The sequence below is a fragment of the Ruditapes philippinarum genome, unplaced genomic scaffold, assembly GCF_026571515.1.
Source record: "Ruditapes philippinarum isolate M1 unplaced genomic scaffold, ASM2657151v2 ctg8397_1_1_1_1, whole genome shotgun sequence".
NCBI classification, from domain to species: domain Eukaryota; kingdom Metazoa; phylum Mollusca; class Bivalvia; order Venerida; family Veneridae; genus Ruditapes; species Ruditapes philippinarum.
Genome location: NW_026853960.1, coordinates 5,336 through 22,621, shown reverse-complemented (window position 1 = coordinate 22,621; position 17,286 = coordinate 5,336). Strand labels below are relative to the sequence as shown.

Below are 17,286 nucleotides of genomic sequence, written 5' to 3'. Positions count from 1 at the left end.
CAGCAATGGTGGGTTTTTGTAAATTGTTCAACATTAAATTCAAGAAAATATGCGACGCACAGGTTCTTGAATATTTATTGAGATGTTTTACTATGCTCATTAAGGTTTAAATTTCTCATTCAAATGTTGTACAAAGTCGTAATAACTTATTTGCTGCAATTCATACAACACCTGTGGTCTGGCCTTATTTAGAACAGACAGACTAACGAAAAACAACAACAAAACATTGTACATGTTGACACGGCAAACGCTATGATAAGACGTTATTTGAAAACATAATTTTACATTTTATTGATTACATTAATTGTTGATCGCTATTACATAGATTCTCTTTTGTGTAATTTGAGTTGAACGTATAAATAAATTACAATAAACTGAGTATTTCTATAATAATTGCATTTAATAGCCATTAAAATAACATACTTGTTTCAATAACCGTATTTACGTTTGAAAGGTTTATTGTAAATATAGATGCATAGGGTTTACAAATTAAGTCCTTAATTAATAACAGTTATCAACGCACAAATAAATCAGTTGAATTTTGGCGTATTTTTAAACTTATCATATGTTCGCAGAAAGGTTTTTAACTTTTCTACTTTTCCAACATAGTAAACCTATAAAGAGCAATTATACATTTACAAGTAGGTATACTTAATTTTGAAACTGTTACAAAAAGACAAATAATTTATATCTAACAGAGATGAAGTGGAATTTTATTTTTTATTTGACAGCAGAATCGATTATGAGTATTGCCAAATCTAATATTTATGGAGTTATATATAAGAATATGATTTATCTCAATGTATGTAAAACTTTATTAAAACATTTGGTTCTACTATTTAATATATATAAATGATATAGATCTATAATATATGTATACATATTTTTTTTGTAGCAAGGAAGATAAAAGATGTACCACTTGAAAAAGCATGTAAATTAAGTTGTTTCCCCTGGGTTCTATATTTAGAACTTCCGCTGTTTGAACTGGAAAAGTAAGAAAGTAAGGTAAGACTATATACGTATATATTTATATTTTGTTGTAAAGTATTTCAAAAGTAAGTGTGCACGTAGGAAAACGTATATTCGCATATGTACAAATAAACATATTCAACTGCAAACACCGTAAGTCTATGATATATCGATTAATTGATAACCAAAATGTAGGTCAACTATTCAACAATTCATTTTCTGAAAATTAGAATTAGGTTCATTGGAAAGTACTTAATAGTTAAGTAGGGAACCGTTTTATTCTTTCTAAGGTAATAAAACTGTGGGCCTACTATATGACAGGCGCTTTAGTGTAAAATTAAGAATTATCAAAATGAGAAAATGGTCCGTTTTGTTGGCACGACGCTTATGCAGCCAATATAGGATATATAGTAAAACGCAGACAATATAGATATTGACCTTTTCGAAACCGTTTTCCGGTACGTTATCGTTTTAGCACCAAATGAAATACTTAACACAGTTACGTGATATTTCTATTTTTCTATCATTATTTAACCGTTTAAAGGGAGACACAGGCAAAATTTTCATTTCTTAGTTTTGAAATTTTCATTCATTATTCTGTAAATGTCCTCAAAATGAATACACTAAACAGTCAAAGGAAAAAAACTTTTCTCCATATAAAGAATAAAATGGTGTTTTCCTAACTTGACCCGCGTGGGTCAGGTTAGAGCGCTAAAATTTCACAATAGTTGTCACTCTGTACTCTGGAAACGTTAAAAAACATGTCAAATCAATTACTTAGACTTGTTTCAATCATACAATATCCACAATATTTGTTATTGTAACTTCCAGGGTTTGCTCAAATCGCATGACTTGTTTTTAAACTATTCGGTGATTCTGTTCGCGTCAAAATTTCGTTCAACATATATAGATATATTTAAACTTCAAACCCAAAATATATAGAATTTATACAGAAATTCATGTTGGGACTTTAAGAAATGTCATTTTAGGGTGATTTGAGTACAGAAAATCATTTTTATATTTTTGCCATTATTTTGCCTGAGTATCCCTTTAAGGTGAAAAAAATTGATGTTTTTGAAAATTATCAATTCCTTTAATATCAATTGCAAATTATTCAAAAAAATAAATTATTTAAAATGAAAATCAATAAAATTCAAACAGAATATAGTGAAAATGAATTTTGCAGACATGTATTTCTTTTATTAACAGTATAGAACATATAGTAAAATGGAGACGATATAGAGTATATAGTACTTACAAGAAGAGCAGACAATGTAGATATATAGTGAAAATGAATTTTGCAGACGTGTTTTTCCTTTATTAACAGTATAGAACATAAAGTAAAATGCAGAAAATATAGAGGACAATGCCTTCGTCGATGGTCCGGCCGGTCCGGCCTTGGCCGGACCAATATTTTGGCCAAAAATGAGTAAAAAAAACAAACACAAAAACAAAAAAATATTAACTGGCCCCTTATGCAATGGGCGGTAATATACAAACATGACACGAAGAAACAACTGCATGGACACAATCAATTGACCAGGTATATGTAGGGGTCCTACGAAGTCAAGTTCGAGTACTTTTTCGGTGTAATGTTTGCACACGACATCCTAGCATTGACAGACAACCTCAGCAAATCTCCTCAACAAGTTTCATTGTCAGCATCCGAGGGCCAGCGGCTAGCAAAGCGAACTCTATGTAGTTTGATAGACATGAGATCAGACGACAGTTCTGATACTTAATAGATTAAACTTCAAAGTCGGTGTTAACGATTGAAATTTTCCGCGGAAGAGAAAGGCGCCCACACGATTCGAGATGGGGCACGGTGTTGGCTACAACCCCGTTACAGTGCAGGACGTGTTCCGGCCTAAGTACTTTGAAGCAATCGATCTTGCCATCGCCAGTGTTAAAGAGAGATTTGACCAACCGGGATATCGCGTTCTTCAAAACGTGGAGAATTTACTTAAAAAGGCCGCACAACCTTTGAAGACCGAGTCCACTAGAGAACTTGGTTTTGTTTGTGATTTCTGTGGTAACGATATTAACCGAGACATCTTAGATGTGCAGCTTCACATTTTGACAAATCAGAAAATAGTACTGTTACTCTACCCGGCTTTTTGAAATTTGCGTCAGAACAGTCGGTGCTAGAAAGAGCACTGTTCTCTGAGGTCGTTGTGTTGTTAAAGATTTTGTTAGTAATGCCTGTTATTAATGCTACCAGTGAAAGGACATTCTCGGCATTCAGAAGAATCAAGACATACCTGAGATCAACAATGTCTCAAGTACGTTTGAAGAATCTAATGGTGTTAACTGGACAGATCCACTCAACTTACGTGTAATTGCCGATGAGTTCATCACTACCAGAGAACGACGGCGATGTGTTTTTGGAAAATTTACATAAAATGAGACCCTGTGTTGTGTAAGATTATTGTTAACAAAATACAAGTTACTGCTAAACAAAAAGTGGTTATTGTTGACTCGTAATGAACTATTCTTCCATCATGTCATCGATTGTTATTTAAGCTTATACCAATGTGTGATTTATGCTAAACAATAATCCACGTACTGTAATATTTCTTTTATTTGTTTATTTAATATTAATCATCAGATAAAAATGCATTTAAAGAATTATAATAACATCAGTTATTGTTTATTTTTCATTTGCCAAATATCAATTACATGTATTCATCTTTTATGTACACCTGTCCGTCCGTCATGCGAATCCTAAATTTCACCCTTTAAACTTACGACGCACTTAAATCTGTAAAAAATCGTTGACATATTACTATAACATGTACTAGCGGCAGGCTGTAAACTGTGCCAAATATACGGGAAAACGCCCCTGACAGCATGCTAGAATAAAAAAAATTTCGGGGGAGCATGCCCCCGTACCCCCTAGATTCTACCTAAAACCAATCAAATTGGCCGCACCAATCACAAAATCGTGACGACGGGCCTGGACATAGTGTCATTTCACGGGAGGGCTTTTGTCCGCCCTGTCAATTTCACGGGAGGGCTTTTTCCGCCTTGTCATTTTCACGGGAGGGCTTTTGTCCGCCTTGTTATTTTTGGACGGGAGGGCTTTTGTCCGGGGGGGGGGGGCTTTTGTCCGTTTCCCCATAGTAATTGCAAGAAACGCAAACAATATAGATATATAGTGATTTGATATGATAAACACGTTTTTTTTAATGAAAATTATATTTATATTTGTACATCACAGTTTACATTTTTTTTTTTTTTATAATTGTAAATGCTTTATAACATTGTTTTATTTACTATTTGATGATTACTTTGTAGATGAACTAAGTATAAATATCAAATAAAAATATGTTCTGTTCTTAAAATTTATTTTGAAAACTGTTGTCCCCATTTAAATTCTGCTCATTAAAGTTAACAAAACTTATATAAGACATTTTAATTTTAATTCATAAAAGTTAATTCAAATCAAGAATAGTATGTCTAAAAACCTTTTTTAATATCACTATTTATTATTTATAATTGATATCATCTTAATAAAAAACTAGAAATGTGTCCATAGGATACGGATGCCCCCACACGCCACTGTTCTGTCAATCTTATGACTCTAGGTCAAATATTTTTTGGACTACATGTGCCACAAGTTAAAAAGGGCCATAATTCTGTTAAATTTGGTCGCAGCAAAAATTCCTTCCTTTACTACCATCTACACATTAAGGTTGTTCATCCCTGGAAGTTTAAGCAAAATCTGCCATCCGGTTTAAGAGGAGTTGCGTTCACAAAATTTCTACATAGTATATAGTAAAAAAAATCAACAAAGGGCCATAATTCTGTTAAATTTGGTCGCAGCAAAATTTCCTTCCTTTACTTCCATCTACACATTAAGGTTGTTCATCCCTGTAAGTTTAAGCAAAATCTGCCATCCGGTTTAAGAGGAGTTGCTTTCACAAGATTTCGGGACGTACGGACGAACAGACGGACGGACAAGTGCAACGCTATATGCTCCCACTTTGTGGGGGCATAATCATAAAAATATTTCTATTTTTTAAATACTAATTTATTATCAATTAATCATACCTACAAATCTCTAATATCTTAAAATTTTACTCTTAAAAATACAAATCTAAACAGCTCTCAGGTGTCTAATTTACACCTTCTAGTTCTATATTGTCTACACTATATATCTATATTGTCTAAGTTTTACTATACATGTAAATCCTATATTGTCTGCATATTAAGCGTCTGCATTTTAGACAGACCTCGTTTTGTTAAAATTGAATTTACATTTAAAGCGAAAGCAACATACATGTTGGTCGATTAAAATGAAGAATGTGCACGGATTAATTAACGTTGATAATTAATTAACTATTGAAAGTTATATTCAAAAGTAAAACTATTGAAAAGGATTTTAAAACAACTTTAATTAACAGCCTGATTGTTGACATACATGCATTCTTTATTTTATAGATAGATTATTTAATCTTGGATAATTAAACGTGTTAAACAAATTTGTATTACCTGACTAAATTGTGCAGATGAAAAAAAAGTATCTAAACAGTAGGATTGACATTCATGTGTTTGATTTTAGATAGATCTCATTAAAAAGATGGTGAAGTTCAAGCAAGAATTATACTTAATGTCTTACTTAATACCATGATAATAATTTATCTTTCGTAAAATACATGTTTCTTTCCGATCTTTATTCCAGATAAAACATGGAAGTGTCAGGGAAATTAACTGTTTCTTCAGAACAAGATTCCAATCTTTACTGCCTTCCATGCGACCGAGATGGTTTAAAAGAACCAGCTTTTGGTTATTGCCAGGACTGCGAGGAACATCTTTGTGAGAGTTGTTATAAACACCACAGGAAACAAAAACCTTCCATGAACCACGTTCTGCTTGATAAGGACAGAATGCCACAACAATCGAAGTCCGGGAATATAAACAATGATCAAATAACTGATTTTTGTACGAAACATAGCGACAAACTACTGGAATTCTGTTGTAACACACATAATTCTAATGCCTGTTACGTGTGTGTGACTCTAGAACACAAGCACTGCAAAGTAGACTATATTCCCGATGTTTCAAGAAATGTGTCTAATGAGCTTGAAAAATTGATTGACAGAATGGAGACACTTATTCAAAAGTGTAAATCTAATGTCAAAATTGCCGAGACTGCTACAACAAACATAGAACAAATGTACAAGGCCGTTGTTGAAGATATAAAAGTTTTCAGAAATGAATTAAACGAATGTTTGGATAAGATGGAAGCCGAACTTATGAGGGACGCTAAAACTCGTGCATTGACAGCAAAGTGTAAACAAGAAAATATTAAAACAGGTAGCATATGTATCGCAGAGGGAATGTCAAGTACAATGTCAATGCTCAAGTTTCTGGGCGAAGAAAACAAGCGGAATAAGCTGTTTATTGAGATGAAACATGCTGCACCTCAAGTTTCAAGACTGTCAGATCAAGAGAAACAATTAGTTGAAGATAATAAAACGGATGGCGAAGTAAAATTTATCCGAAACGAAATGATGCTTAGTCAGCTGAAAAATAACAAATCTCTAGGAACGATAACAACATACCGAAGACCTTGTGCAGAAAGTGCAGTAAATGTACAATATGAAAGAACAATTCCAGTGAAATACTCCTCTGATAACAGACAATGTAATATCTCTGGAATGGTACTGATTTCCTCAACAAATATGATCGTCTCTGACAAAAATAATAACAAAATTAAAATGATAAATATAGACGAAGGAACGCTGGTATCAGAGATAATCCTGTCTTCATCACCACGAGATGTTATAAAACTTCCACAAAATAAACTTGCTGTTGCATTATGTGATAAAAAGTTTATCCAGATAATGTCTTACACTGACATTAGTTTGTCTTTAGATCGTCGTATAGATGTCGGAGAAATCTGTTATTGTGTAGCTTATTGTCAGGACAAGTTAGTAGTTGGCTGTAATTATAATCCAGGGAAGCTGGTTATTCTGGATTTAGATGGAAATTTCATACAGGTGTTTGATACTCCTGGATTGTTTAATGGACCCGAAAAGATTGTTTTCAGCAGAGATGAGAAGTTCATGTATGTATGTGATTACTTCTACTGTAAAGGTCACAGCAAGTGTATGAAGCTGGACTGGCATAGTAATGTTGTACAAAGATTTGAGGATCAAGGATATAAATGTCCTCAAGGAATACAAGAGTTGGAAGATGGTACATTGTTAGTTTGCTACACAGACAGTAGCAATATTGTAAGATTGTCAAGCAGCTTCAAGAAATGTGAAATTGTAGGATTGGAGAAAATTTATAATCCACTGGCTGCATTGTACAATGATAGAGATCATAAACTGTACATAAGTTGTTCATCTGAAGAAGAAAGATATTCTAGTAATATAATCAAGATATTTAGTGTAAAATGGACTTAGAGATATGTAACCGTTCAATTTATTTACTTGGAGTGTAATCTAGTATTTATAGAAGACAATTAATTATAAGAAACGATAGTGTATCCATTTCATTTACTGTAAAGGAGAAAAATATTTCCAAAAGTATGCTGACAGTGACATTTGTATAATATATTGTATCATATCATTTTGCCAATAAATATTTTAATTCACCAGAAATTATCTTTAAATTGATAAAAAAAGCGCAGCAGTTAAAACATCTAAGACATCCTGGTTACTTTTGAGATAAAAATAAATCAGTAGAGTTTCTTTTTGCTGGTATTTATGTATATTATTGTATTAGGTGAAACATAAATCAAGCACAGCAAATAACGATAATTACGTGTGCGATAGAGAATAATGATAAATTGATCACTTTTCATGTATGCCTAATGCCCTATCCTGTTTTTGTTTGGGGTCCGCCTGGACTCCTTGCCACTGGTTCTTATTGCTGGGTCATGTGGGGGTTGCGTTCATTGAATGCCGCCTTTCCGTGTTGATCTTGTTTATGATATTTTGTATACCCTTATCAAGCAAGCTATATTCTTTATAGTTATATAATGCTTACAAGTGGATAATAACCAACAGGGCTGCTTGCGATGAACAAACCTCCAAAATACAATTAAAAAAAAACTTGCCAGTAGAAGAAGTTTGTCCAAAATATGAATATAACCAAATACAAATTATAAAACTTCAGCTTGTCTAAAATGTTGGTTCTACACACAGTCTTATAAGAAGTTAAAAGATGTAAAACCCTTAGAGCAATTTCTTAACTGAAATAAGATCGAAAGGTCATCTTTTCATCACCTTATTGTAGGGTCTATATGCAAAATTGTTTCGCAAACATTTTGTGGTCAGACTTACCTTGAACATCAACAAATAGAACTCATGTACTATTGATGACAAACATATTCATCAAATATAAAGGTTTGAAAACCAAGCGAGTTATTTAATTGAAAGAACTATATACAGGACATTTGTTTGTTTGTGTGTAAGATGAAATTTTATTTCATCGAGTGGGCTTTAAAAACAGTATTCTCACGAGTGGCGTAGCCACGAGTGAGAATACTGTTTTTAAAGTTCACGAGATGAAATAAACTTACATCTTACACAACAAACAGACACATTTTCTTTTTATTTTATGCTTAAAAACAAGTTAAAACGAAATTTCAATAATTTTAACGTTAATATTAAAATCTGTTTCCCCCATTGAGAGCCCCATTTAGACGGAATTTTTCATTAAAAACAAGAAGTCTTGAGCTGAAAAATAAGTCTGCCAATCAACGTTAAATGACGGTGATATTTATTCATTTTATTAAAAAAATATGAATGATTGCTTGTTTTAATAATAAAAACAAACAATTCTTGTAGGAGAAAAAATCCAACCATCCATCCATATTTCTGTTACTTACTGCGAATTTATATTAGACCTGGCTTTGTAAAATGTAAGCGGCAGCCATTTTTTAAAGTTGTGTATTTCATGAGAGGAAAATAATTGTGTAAGATTCAGAGGGATATAATTTGGATTTGTTAGGCATACACCTTTTTAAAAGAAAAAAAAACTTATTTGAGGATTGTAACAGACAAAAAATAAGTGTTGACAGATGTGAAAACATTCAGAAAAGGAGCTAGGAAAATGGAAAACTTGGAAGCTTGCTCAGGAACGCTGGGTTGTTTTACTTATTCTTCGAGTGATAACTGTCAATGCTTTTCAATTTTTCATAAAGCATACGGCAGTTATTGCTCGTATGATACTTTAATATGCCCAAATGTCATCAAGAGCAGTTTTGCATGGGGAAGGAATGTATTTTTCAGACTGTAAAAACGAAACAAAAAAATTTAGAGACGAAATGTGGTGATTGGAATTTGAATGAATAGAAGTAAGTTTTCTTCTTTTTATTACTTTTGACATTAAGTTATTTATCTATTTCAGTTCTGCTTTTTCTTTTAACAGCCTGACATTGTCAGAACTGTCAGCAAAAATAAAATTGAGGTACCACATGGGGAAAATCTTAAAAAAGTAGTTTCGTCATTGAAAAGAGTGAAATTATATTTTGATAATTTTCACTGTGAAATTATCAAATATAATTTTCACGGATAAATCAGTAATCCACTGAAAAGCATAAAATAAAATCCTTATATTTTGAGACAAATAAGATAAATAATCGTTTGTTTTTCCCAAACATTCATGTTTGCTTTTCCCTATTTAAATGTTTAGTGGTTTTCGTATATTCGAATAAAATTCCAGGCCCTACTTTAAACGTCATTTGTTTGTTTGTTTGATTGGGGTTTTACGTAACACCGACACAGTATAAGTCATATGGCGACGTTGCAGCTTTACTGGTTATGGAGGCCTTCAGGTGCCCTTCAGTGCATTATTTCAGGCACGAACGGGCACCTGAGTAGAATCACCGACGTTCCGTAAGCTAGCTGGATAGCTTTCTCATATGAAAGTATCCAAAGTCCCTGATTCGAACCCAGAGCCGTGAGGGGCAAGAGGTTTGGAGTCAACGACCTTAACCACTCGGCCATTGACGCCCCATAAACGTCATTTAGACATCAGATACCACAAAAACACAAATATCAGTATTTATCCTACACTGTGCATCAACTTTTTTGTCCAAGTTTTATCTACTTATCTGTCTGAACTTTTTTTTTAAACTCCAAGTTTACATCCTGTTTTACTCTATTTTAAGTTCTGCTATATATGGTTAAACACTTATTCAGCAAAACATAAAACAAACATAACTGCTGTAACTTGTAATTTAACTTGTAATTTAACTCATACTGCAGCAATCAATCGAACAAATTTCAACTTCAAATATATAAGAATGTTTTTGATATATTTCGTAGATTGAAATATTGCTGTAAAATCAAACAAGGGATCATGCATCATCATGCAGAAATTAAAGTACAAATATCTCTTCCTGTAAAACCGTTAAATATAAAGATTGTTATGATTATGTAATCATGTTTTGGTAGAGATACATCAATGCATTATTGCAGTCAATGACAATTGAATTCTTAAAATTTATTTTACAATTTTAATAAAAAAGAGTAGTAAACGTAAAAACTCAGTATTAAAATAGCACATAAAACACAAAAAGAGAGGAAACCAATATTCATAAAATCTGTATTTTTTATATTAAAATAGATTTTACAATTATTGTATTATAAACAATTATGCTCAATATGATCAACATGGTAATATAACCAGTGTCATATTTTTACTAAGTGTGAACAGATACCTTAAGAGGGGGTCTTCGCTAATAACATAATGAGGGACAATTCCACAAGTGTGGTGTTGATCATGCGTTACACATATGGATTATAAATGATTGTACACATGTAATAGTGCCGGTATCAATGATCCCGAAGGACCAGAAAATATAACCACACTGAAGTGAAGTACGGGGCAACTTTTTACAGCTGCCACACAGCACTTGCTGTTGTGAAGTATAAAAATCCGGAAAGAAAGTGATCCCTCGGAAGCATTAATCACAACAAAATTACATAAGAATTGCAGACTCGGTTTGATTGAGTCTGTACATGAGGGATACTGAATAAGTGCAACATCCCTCACGCCCCCTAGCACTGGCTTGAGTGGTACTTAATTCTCAACACTTAATAGTGCCGGTATCAATGATCCCGAAGGACCAGAAAATATAACAACACTGAAGTGAAGTACGGGGCAACTTTTTACAGCTGCCACACAGCACTTGACACCTGCTGTTGTGAAGTATAATCAAAGTGCTGCAGCACTGAATGCGACGGACATGCAACCGGAGAGACATTAAGGCTTTTTTAGAAAAAAACAAAACAAAAACAAAATATATAACAGAGAAAATTTGTTCCATACAAGTTCGAGATTTGTAGAGCAATATATTTTGTGTCCCAATCTGATATAATTCAGATTTTCTACTTTCAAGCATTTAAATACAGAATGAAATTTATGCCTAAAAACTCTGGTCAAACTTGTAAATCAGTGTCCTTATCGATTTATTCCAAGAAATGATATGTAAATAGAAAAAGAAACTGTCAACGAAATATTTCTAAAATAAAACCATGCAAATAAACTTCAAGCATAATACATTATACATGTGAGAATGCAGAATTGCTTCGTGTTATATCATAGTGGGCATATAGACAATAAAATATAAGTCATTTGTATTTTTATTTCTCTTGGATATGTGTCATTAAAAATATTTTTGGTTAAAATCATCAGCAATTAATAGTGTATTGTTTTAGATTTTTTTTTATTTACAAGGTCCAGAGCACATCGTTTTTATTTTAATTTAAATATCACTTAAGCACTACAGTGTCTAGTTGTCCTTTTCAATTTCACACTGAATTCCATTTTCAACTTGTTTGCTTCTTACAATTGTATAGAATTTCTAAAAGTATTACACGTAATCCGCTGGTTTATTACATGTATATATAATGCGTACTGCCTAATCGCCTGTCCGAAAATCAGCACAGGTGAAGCAGAATCTATTTTCTGTACGAAATCTGCTGTGGTCATAGTATTATTTTTACAATAGGTTTATCTCTTAGATTTGGTTTGCTATTGCTAATCATGGTCATGCAACTACATAGTTAAGTGAAGAAGCAGACGCTTGTTTTGGTTGAGTCTATTATGTTATGTTTAGGAGGTGAGTTGTCGTACACAAATTTACAATTTATGTGCATTATTTTTTTCCAATGATTGTTGGCGACGCCTTAGAGCGGCGTCGTCTTTTATGGAATGCTTTTTATTTTGGCCTATGGAAGGAGCTGTTATTATTAGCAGTTAATTTATTGTTGTGTTAATTATATTTATTTTGATCCGTAAAAATCAAGTAAACAAATATGTTGTTATATTTGTATTTAATAACTTTATGTAAAAAGCATGTGCATTGTGATGTTATTTTCACGAAACTGCAGACTCTGATTAACAGCTTGTCCCTAAAACCCGGATTTCGAATATCGTTGTGGTCTACATTGATGCTCATTCATTTATATATTTTCAAAACTTTCCTACAAGAAGAAAGTTCACCTGCAAATGAGTATTAGGATAGGTAATGGACTGTTGTAAACGATTATCCTATTGATTTTATCCATATTACGTTTATCTGTTGAACAGAATGGTTGTTTTTACAAATTGTACCAGTATCCGGATGTTGACAGCTATCCGATTTTCTGCAATTACTGCTGTCACATGGCCATCTACTTTTTTTATGAATACTTTACCATTAATTTGCATGGCATAATTAAAATGAGCCTGCAACATTTCTTAATTTTGATGTTTAGGGTGTTCTTTTGGGTTTCATGTTTTCTTTATTTCAAGGGGAAGTAACTCATGTTTACTAAATTATTTGTTCTTTTCTGTCTATCTTAGGTATTACTTACAATTTTTGTTTTTATAAAATTTACCAGTTGTAAGGTCATCAAAAGCATAGAGGCCCTGATGAGTGAATATTGATATATATATACTTTTACTGGCTTTATATACCCAATATTTCATATTTATTTGATAGAAACTTGAAATTATTAATGTTATGTGCATACATTTATATCTTAGTATATTGGTATGATGAGACTTATAATATTTCTGAATTTAAAGAGTTGCAGTTATGTCATTATTATTAAGGGGATGAGACTTTCATTTAAAGTTATAAATGATAATCATAACATTTATTGATTGAAAATGTCCTGAAACTTGGATCAAGCAATATAATTGATATTAAAAGCCTCAAAAAATCATGTTCTGAATAGTTATCTAATTTTTTTCTAACATGTGCATAGTTTGAAAAGGACAGCTTCTGCCTTATCTATTTGTAATGGAGGGACACCGGTCTCAATCTCCAGGTCTCCTGAGTCAACCCGACAACAGACTTTTCATAGAGTAGATTGCTACTTGTCCTTGAATAAATTTGTACACTAAATTTTATAGTGGGTGATTTGTGCCACATGAAAACCAACAAAGTACAAAAAGTAACCGGGCGCAAGATGAAAACATGAAAATACAATCTACCACAAAGTGGTTCGTTTGTTGCATTTTCATGTTTTCGCCCGGTGCCCTTGATGTAAAATACAAATCAGCCTTTATAAAATTTCTTATCATAGATATTGTACATGTATTAGCACAGTTATATTCACTTTCAAATTGACCTGTTATAAATAATGGCACAACCAATAACTGTCTTAGCCCTTTTTAGTAAAAATAATTATACAATAATAATTATATAAATTGTTATTTTAATTAAGACTATGAGTATGTAAGGATTTTTTTTCTTATTTATAAATTAAGAATTAATTATCTGTTAATTTAAAAATCTAAATATCTGTCACGGTTTAGAACTGTTCACTATTTAGGGGAAAAAATGTGTAAGCGGCCAGATAGCTCAATCGCTACAGCCGCAGTACATTATTCTGTGGGTCACAGGTTTGAGTTCTGGTCAAGCTAAAAGTTTTTCTCATCCTGTTACTGCAAATAACCATTAGTTTAATTTACTATGCTCTGTAAACATCAGAAATTCAAGTACATGAATCAATATAGTGGGGAAAAAGGTTTAGGTTTAGAACTGTTTCATTATTAAAGAGAAAATGTGTAGCCGGCCGGATAGCTCAGTTGGTCTTCTGAAAGTCATGGGTTTGAGTCATGGTCAGGCAGTTTCAGTCAGGGTTTAGAAGTGGTTTTTCAACTGACACATGTTTGATTCATTTAATAGATTGCATTTTAATTTGAAATGGACAAAGGCAGTATTGCGTGATACTTTTAAATCTACAAAAAAGCATTTGGTACAGTTGATCACACTATACTGCACATGAAGAAGTTCTTTTTTTCTTCTTCTTCATGGAACTTCAAGCATCTGCCATATGTAATGACATTCTTGCATGGTTCAAGTCTTATCTCTGATAGCAATTGGTGAATGTGGCTGGTACTCCTTCTCTCTGAATACCTATGGTGTCCCCCTGATGTTCATTTTAGGTCCTCTTTTATGTCTAATATATGTCAATGACATGTCTGCAACCCTAAGCAATAAGCTTTTATTATATGCACAGGCACAAGTATCAGACCTGGGAAGAAAAAATATTACCAGATTGATAAAAAAACCTGTGTTCATCTTAAAAGTGTCACAAACCAAAAAAAAATGTAAATGATGACCCCCTTTAAAAATATACTTAAAGTTAATACAATGTAGTATATTTTTAAAGGGGGTCATTATTTACATTTTTTTGGTTTTTGACACTTTTAAGATGAACACAGATTTTTTATTAAGCAGTCATATTTTTTCTTCCCAGGTGTGATACTTGTGCCTGTCATTATATGATGATGACTCAGGTATCCTTGTATCTGGTAAAGTAAATCTTTAGATTGGTTTATTGACTATAAATTGTCTTTGCATCTTGGCAAGACAGAGTCTATTCTTTTTGGTTTAAGTTTCAACATAAACAGGGCCAAGCCTCCAGGTCACATGAAAGATGGTACTGCTATAAAGTACACATCTTTTGTTAAGTATTTAGGTGCAACCCTGGATCAAATTCTTTTGGCGTCGCCCTTTGATGCTTTGCATCAATGCTTTTCTTGTTATTGTCTTAAATGCTTCTGGGATTGTTGTTTTATCAATTCATTTGTAAATAAGATTGTTATATGTCTATTAACGGAATAATTTTAATGAACACGAAAATTAGTTCACAGGTAACGTGATGGTTTAAGCAAATGAAAACACGTCAATATTATTATACTCGGGCAGAGAAAAAGTGTGCAAAGAGTAAATCGATAATCTTTATGTAGCAAGCAAACTTTGAATTGCAAGTATTTTTTCATATCTTTTCGGCAGGATAAACTGTCCGAGGAGGGCCAGTTTAAAAATTATCGTAAAATGGCTGCCATTTACAGTATCAAGTGATTATCCCAAGCACCACCGCGACTTAGCGCGGGAATTTTAATTATAGCTAACCTCGGCGCGTCGCATAGGATGGAAAATACCCTTTTCATATTTTATTGTAATAAATATTTACAAACTGTGTCTTTCGGGTTTTTTATCAATATATAACCAATAATGATGTTAATATGAATAAATAATCATATCTCAAATCTGTGACTATGATTTACAATGAAATTCTACCTTAAGTGTATTAAAAAGGTTTTTAATTTCCTGTAATTTTATTTTGTGATTATGCTTCAAAGCAGTCAATTGACCGTGAATTTTCTTTTCATATTTTGATTTCCTTGAAATCATTTTTGGCCGGGTTGCACTGGTGCAAACCCGGGTTATAGCATGGTGAATGTTGGGGCGGGCGGGCGGGCGGGCGGCGGGTGGGCGGGGAAAAAACTTCGTAACAGTTTTCTCAGCAACTACTTATCACAACCTTTTGATATTTGGTATACAGCATCAACACATGGTCCCATACTGTGGGATTCGATTTCAGGTCTGTCAAATCATCTACTTCCTGTTTGCTGACTTAGTTAAATTTTCAATATATATGGTCAATAGTAGGAAATTTTCGTAACAGTTTTCTCAGCAACTACTTATCACAGCCTCTTGATATTTGGTATACAGAATCAACACATGGTCCCATACTGTGGGATTCGATTTCAGGTCTGTCGCTCATCCACTTCCTGTTTGTCGACTTAGTTAAATTGTCTACATTAATGGTCAATAGTAAGAAATTTCGTAACAGTTTTCTCAGCAACTACTTATCACAGCCTCTTGACATTTGGTATACAGAATCAACACATGGTCCCATACTGTGGGATTCGATTTCAGGTCTGTCGCTCATCCACTTCCTGTTTGCCGACTTAGTTAAATTTTCTACATTAATGGTCAATAGTAAGAAATTTTCGTAACAGTTTTCTCAGCAACTACTTATCACAGCCTCTTGATATTTGGCACACGGCATTAACATATGGTCCCATACTGTGGGTGGGATTCGATTTCAGGTCTGTCGCTTATCCACTTCCTGTTTGCCGACTTAGTTAAATTTTCAACATCAATGGTCAGACAGTGGTAGAAAATTTAAGTAACATCACAGCCTCATGATATTTTGTATACATATGCAACCCGGCCTTTTCTGTCTTTGACCCATTTTATTCTCAACTGAAGGCATGCAACTTTGATATGATGATACATTAATTACATTCCATGAAAATGTTTAAAGATATAAAATATCTCGTGACATGTTTGTTAATTTTACATTACACCTTTAATTCCGCAAACATAAAGTCTTCACAAAAAGTAGTATGCAATCGTACCTATATTACATACGAATGTATGTAATATTTTTCTTGTTAGAATAGCGAAGGTTAACTCATATCACCTAGAAAAATATGTAAACAAACCACAAGAATCGGAAGTAGAACTGATATTATAACTTCCTTCAATAAAGATTACCATAAAAGACTACATGGTGGTAAAGTGTTGAAAAACTCTCTTGTTACATGCATTTTCAAAAATAGATATTTATACTAACCATTGTACTGTATCTAATTTATTAATAACTGCTGAATATTCAGCTAAACCCGCGGTATGAGTCACGAAAATAGTTCTTCTTTTTTTAATACGCGAGTTATTCTAAAGTCACGAAAAACTTTTGATTTGTTAATAATAATGTTTTGTATAATGTAGAAATATTCATTTCCTACTAATAATTTCTTGGAACTCAGAGCTTACACCTTTATTATAGTATAATTTGCTGTCCTACTTTTTCGACAGCGGTAAATCGTTTCGGCAGTAATTTGCATATTGCGCAATAATACTACGGGACTACAACGTTTTTATCAATCATATACGTTCATATTTTAACTTGGATAACTTAATTTGAAATTGAAAAGGCTAAATATGGAAGATTTTAAGATATCCCGACAAAGAATGGGAGTTTTAAAGGATCAAATTCATGT

General features: G+C 32.8%; 1 protein-coding gene across 2 annotated transcripts; it reads left to right on the top strand.

The window, feature by feature from the left end:
- Positions 1-882: 882 nt before the first annotated feature.
- Positions 883-7,676, top strand: LOC132738504 (E3 ubiquitin-protein ligase TRIM71-like). Of its 2 annotated transcripts, none has more exons than XM_060726007.1 (2): positions 883-1,005; positions 5,654-7,676. In XM_060726007.1, exon 2 carries the CDS (start codon positions 5,661-5,663, stop codon positions 7,383-7,385), a length of 1,725 nt encoding a protein of 574 aa, XP_060581990.1. In that variant the 5' UTR covers positions 883-1,005; positions 5,654-5,660; the 3' UTR covers positions 7,386-7,676. The 2 variants fall into 2 exon arrangements, with proteins under 2 accessions (XP_060581990.1, XP_060581991.1); XM_060726008.1 differs by having other exon boundaries at positions 921-1,000.
- Positions 7,677-17,286: the final 9,610 nt, after the last annotated feature.

Excerpts from the sequence above, each read along its gene's own strand:
- LOC132738504 (XM_060726007.1), top strand. The coding sequence starts at position 5,661 with ATGGAAGTGTCAGGGAAATTAACTGTTTCTTCAGAACAAGATTCCAAT.